At 38.3% G+C, this 6,000-nt stretch overlaps 1 protein-coding gene across 1 annotated transcript in view; it reads left to right on the top strand.

Annotated features, from left to right (window-relative positions):
* The window catches only part of LOC126372737 (TBC1 domain family member 12-like), a 76,669-nt gene extending 73,190 nt beyond the window's left edge, over positions 1-3,479 (top strand). The window contains exons 5-8 of the mRNA XM_050018608.1: positions 288-969; positions 1,446-1,574; positions 2,182-2,374; positions 2,888-3,479. Coding sequence (XP_049874565.1) covers positions 288-969; positions 1,446-1,574; positions 2,182-2,374; positions 2,888-3,096 — 1,213 coding nt within the window. The 3' untranslated portion in view covers positions 3,097-3,479. The remainder of the gene's footprint in view (positions 1-287; positions 970-1,445; positions 1,575-2,181; positions 2,375-2,887) is intronic.
* Positions 3,480-6,000: the final 2,521 nt, after the last annotated feature.

A 6,000-nucleotide genomic window follows, 5' to 3' on the forward strand; every position in this document is an offset into this window, starting at 1 on the left:
ATATCAACTCGTATTACAGTCTGTCCAAATGTCTAGCACAGTCAAAGACTTACACCGGTTAAATGAGGATAAAAACTCAAATGTAGAAACTAGAAGCTCAAATGTAGGCGGCAGCACTGTTGAGTGTTCCTAAATTTTGACAGTTCTACATACTGTAAGTAAGTATGTAGTAGTTACATGAAAATCCCTATCAGAAGTCTTTGGCGATTCCATAATAACTCTAACACCCTGGGTAGTGAGGTTTGTTTTGGTACAACTTATATTTATCCTTTCTTTTAACATTACAGGAAGAATGCAAAACGCACTTTAGAGCTGTGGTGGAGCGGTCTTCCCCCATCCATCAGAGGGCGAGTGTGGCAACTGGCAATAGAGAACAAACTCAAGATATCAGAAGATTTGTATCAAGACTACGTAGCCAAAGCCAAACAGAAACTACACGAAGCACAGCTAAGAAGGAAACGGTTAAAAATCAACAACAATACATGCTGTTGTAAGAAAGACAAAGATAACGAATCTAAATGTGCCGAAAAAGTTGTTGTCAACGGAGAAAAGGTAGAAAGTGAAAAAGCTTCCGCGAGCAGTGAAACAGTTGAGTGCAACACTGAAAAAATAGGGTCTACGAGTGAAAAAGCGGCAAGTAGTGAAAAGACTGACAAGAAACAAGAGAAATCTAAAACCGACGAAGTGATTGAAGATAAACCTCGTTTAGGAATGCCAAGGAACTTCAGTGAACAGAACCTTAAATCTCAGGATAAGAAAGATAACGAAGGACCAAAGAAGTGTTGTTCGAAATCCAACCCTAATCTGTTAGATTACAGTGATGAATGTTCCATGGAGCTGATTCAGCTAGATATAGCCAGGACGTTTCCGCATCTGTGTATATTTCAGCCTGGAGGACCGTATTTTGATGTTCTTCACGAGCTTTTGGCTGCTTATGTGTGTTATAGGCCAGATATTGGTTACATACAGGTCTGTATTATTTCTTTTTACAACAACATTATTTTATTTTTAATAGTTCATATTGTCACGATCTTTATAATCTCATTTCTTTTGATAATTTTAGCGAAAGTGATTAATGTTTGATGATTCACGTGAACCTGATTCTTCGGTTTTTGTTACAATAATCTACTTTAACATTTAACAGAATCTACTAAAAGGTTTACTAAAAGCATAGAATGCTGAATCTCTAGGACGTGGTGTTTCGTGTAATTTGACAAATTAACAGTGAATATGCGTTTTAGGGAGTTCCATTTGAACTCACTTTTGCCGAGTTCGACAATGGCTCTATTATTGCATTCTTCATATAAAGTGATTTTTGGGATTTGGCGTCGTTTCTGGCAGACAAACTTACTCTGTCCAGCATTTATCGTAGATAAATAAATGACCTACGATATTTCCGCCAAGATCGTGACTAAAAACTCAAAATCCTCGTATTATTTTTGCAGGGTATGTCGTTCATAGCAGCGGTACTCATCTTGAACATGGAGGCGCCGCAAGCGTTCGTGTGCTTCGCCAACCTGCTGGATGGGCCCGTGCTGCGTGCCGCCTTCACCAGGGATGGCGCTGCCATGCAGGTGAACCTCGCATACATAAACACCTGTGGTGGACTCGGCTAATTGACTGGCTAGTTCCGCCCATACACCACAGGTGGCGCTTAACGCACACTAGTAACACTGGCGTGTCACTAGAGATCGACGATGCAACGGTATTACATTGGTAGTTGTATACGTCGCTCTGTCAAAACTTTATTAGCGCGTTGTAGGGCATCTGCGTTACACGATAAGCGCCATCTGTGTTGTATAGGCAGAAGTCAAAACTAGTTGGTCAAATGTTTCGGTCCACCACACACCTTATATTCGTCCCACGTGCAGTGCTGTGCACACACTTCCCCTAAATCAATCGGGAAAAGGTGTGGAGTGTACTCCATCACGCTTCTCCATCGTGTTTACAATTTTACCAGATGCCTTTACACTTCTAGGAGGTTCTAAGAAGTCATCTATTGTGTCAGCCGACCATTTGGCTGGTGTCTGCATTCCGTAACCTCCTTGCTATAATCGATGCCTTTTTGCTAAGTGTCCAAAAAACTAACCTAAAGCTTGGGCCAAAGAAAAATGTTTTAAAATCTAAACACATCTGAATTAAAAAGTAACTTAACCTAAACCTTTAATTTTCTCATTCCAGCGACTATGGAAAGCGTATACAACCCTCCTCCGACACAACCTACCGTCGCTAGCAGATATTGTAGCACCAGAGCTATACTTGTTGGAGTGGTTGTACACAGCATTCGCGAAGGCCATGCCTTTAGACGCCGCTTGCCGGGTGTGGGACGTGTTTCTAAGAGACGGGGATACCTTCTTGTTCAACACTGCTCTAGGTAAGAATTGGGGTATTCTTCTTCTATCGTGTGGGTTCTGTGGTGGATTACCAACCTCATCAATCCTGGTGGTCAGGGTTATTATTGAGCCGCTAAAGGCCCCTGACATGTAAAAACTACTTACTTACATCAGTAAGTAGTAACCGGGACCAACGGCTTAACGTGCCTTCCGAAGTACGGATCATCTTAATTTTTGTACAATCAGGTGATCAGCCTGTAATGTCCTAACCAAACTAGGGATCACAAAGTGATTTTTGTGATTTGCCCCACCGGGATTCGATCCGGAACCTCCGGATCGTGAGCTTAGATTAATATTGCTTTTTAGATGAATTGCTTGTATGTTGCCATTTTAACCCCCCTGTACTCCACTGTACTGTGTAAGACTTCTGCGATATAGAGAAAACCCAAGTGCAGCTCCTCCTACTAACCTGAATTCATTTTACTTTTATTTGGTAAATAAAGGCTTTTACTTTAAAAAAGAACTGCAAACTTAGCATTATCCTTTTCTTCCAGGAATCCTGCATCTATACCAAGACGAACTCAAAGACATGGACTTTATAGCGGCAGCGCAATTCTTAACCAAGCTGCCGGACGATTTGGACCCAGAGGCGTTATTTAAGAGTATATCCTGCGTGAGTATGACGTATGACGGGATGTCCTTCGAGGAGCTGGCCATGTGTGCTGGGGGGAGCCTGGACGACGACGTCACAGTCAGGTTATGACGCGCTATTTGGTTGCTCGGGTATAAACTCGGGTTATAGTAGATAGTCTGTAGTGTTCGCTATAACCCAGTTCAGTGGTTCCTAATTCTTCCTATATACCATTTAAAGAGTAAATGGAAGTGAATCAGGTAAAAGAGACCGTTCAATTTTAAAGAATGAATTCAAACTGCGTAATTATAAATTCACAATTCGGTATGTAATATTTTTTAAACATTTTTAAATGGAAGATTATCTTATTAAAAAGATCTAATTTGAATATTTTTGAGTTTCAAGTAGTAGTAAATTTTTAATATTTTTTTAAAAACATTTAAAGAGCTTGTATGACATTTCGTAAACAGGCAATTTTTGACGTAATTTAAAGGTCACGTGAAGGTTAGACGTTAGGTTACTGTTCAAGTAGAAAACCAGGCCAAAATATTTAAAAAAAAATAATAAGTTTGTTGTCTATGGTCAATTTGTATAATCTATGAATGGACAATAAAAAGTTTAGTTTTCCCGCGATACTCGAGTTTTCTTCCACGAACATTTTGGTCCATTCGTTTCGGATTATTTTAATTACTTAATTATGTGAATCAGTGGTTAATTTGTTGTTAAAAACTAATAACTAAGTATGGACCACGCGCGCGAGTAATTGAAACAGTCGATACTTACTTAAAAAGGACATTTTACATTTTTCTTCTACATTCCGTTGCAGTGTATTTGTATAAAAAATGGCGGATTTACAAAAAGTGAATTTTCAATAACGCATTTCTCTCAATTCTATATGAAGTGAAGTGTAGTGATTTGTGATATTTACTTATGGATTGCAAAGGATAGTACCCGGTATTCGTAAGTCGTAGTGTGTAATACGATATTACATTTTGCAACAAAGTGAACTTTCTTCTCGTTTTCATGGACATGATAGACATGCAGTGACATGTTAGACTTTTAAAATATCGTAAAAAAGTGAACTTTATAACCTATAATACATTATCTGGACTTTTAACTTCATAATTATTGAACATGTGGTGATACATAAAAACTTTTGACATTTCTAATTAGTGTGGTTACCTGCATAGACTTTTACTTACATATATACAATACATACTTTTATCTAAAACAATGGAAGGGTTACATGAAGCTCAAATAGATAACTACATACAAATAGACAAGTTATACACTAATTACAAAAAGACTTCTAAGGAAAAGTTAACTAAGCCATACATAGAAGCTAGATATGAAATATTGGAAACTTATTGGAAAGATTTTCAGACCAGGCATTCAACTTTATTGTCTATTAAAGCGTCAGAAAGAAAAGAGTTCGAATACTTTAGCAAACATTGTTATGATACTTGCATGGAGATTTATTTAGATATGAAAACACGTATGAAGGAAAAGTTGATGGAGTTAGACGGAGTAAAAAATCGTCCTACAAGTATTATTGAATCATCAGATCAATCACAATGTAAGCAGCCTGTCGTCTCAACTAAGTTACCAGCAGTACAGTTGCCCACCTTCTCGGGTGATTACAAGAGTTGGCTATCATTCCGTGATTTATACGAGTCACTGGTGCACAACAATCCCAACATCAGTAAAGTTAACAAATGTCAATACTTGAAGACAAGTTTACAAGGAGAAGCAGAGAACTTGGTTAAGCAAATACAAGTATCAGAGGCAAATTATGACACCATTTGGGATATGCTTACCAAACGGTACGACAACAAGAGAAGTATAGTGAATGCTTACATAGAAAAATTGCTAAACCAAAAGAGAGTAACAACCTTGTCTTCTAAAGCTATAAGAGAACTTTTGGATACTACAACGGAATGTTTAGCTACCCTAAAGAGCCTAAAGTTGCCTACAGATAACTGGGATGATTTGATAGTCTATATTGTTATACAGAAGTTAGATCCTGAGTCACACAAGTTATTCGAACAACGAATTGAATCAACTGATACATTGCCTACCTGGAATGACTTAGCAAAATTTTTGGAGTTAAGATTTCGTACATTAGAAGCTGTAAAATACAAAGAAAGTTCACAAGTCAAGCATGCTACATCTATATCTACTAAAAGCTTTGCTACGGGTATTACTGATAACGTTAAATGTGTCTTTTGTAAAGGAGAGCACTTCATATTCAAGTGCAAGGATTTTCAACAGTTGGACATAAATGGGAGGAAGGACTTTATACAAAAGAACATGCTATGTTTCAACTGTCTTAGAAGAGGCCATTCAGCTTACAAGTGTTTACAGTCCACTACATGCAAAAAATGCGGCAGAAGACATCACTCCTTAATACATGGATACATCACAACTAAAGAGCCACTGCAATCGGAACACACAGAGTCACAAGAAGTAAATGTACAAACAACAACAGCTATACACACGGGAAACTCATCAGGAGAATGTGCCATTGTCTTAGCCACTGCATTAGTCAATGTCAGATCTCAGAGAAAGGACAATGAGTACACTACACTGCGAGCTCTAGTAGACCAGGGATCGCAAGCATGCTTAATTACAGAGGCTGCGTGCCAACACTTAGGTTTTAAGAGAGTGCCTATTTATGGTAATGTCACCGGAGTTGGCTCAAGCAAGAGTACTACAAAAGCAAAGGTAGAGTTTGACATCACGTCAAAATACAACCCTCACATTTCTCACAGAGTGAATGCATATGTATTATCGACATTGACATCTTGCTTACCTCAGAAAACTCAGTCTGTTGAATGGCCAGAAATTGCAGACTTAGAGTTAGCAGATCCAACGTTCTGCAAGCCAGGCAAGATTGATCTCATTTTGGGAGCAGATATATATGCAGAAATATTACAACATGGAATGTTGAGTTTAAGAGAAGATACACAAACACTAATCGCACAGAGAACCACATTAGGTTGGTTAATTTCTGGTAAGAGTAAGAGTAACGAAATA

The sequence above is a fragment of the Pectinophora gossypiella genome, chromosome 14, assembly GCF_024362695.1.
Source record: "Pectinophora gossypiella chromosome 14, ilPecGoss1.1, whole genome shotgun sequence".
Taxonomy (NCBI): domain Eukaryota; kingdom Metazoa; phylum Arthropoda; class Insecta; order Lepidoptera; family Gelechiidae; genus Pectinophora; species Pectinophora gossypiella.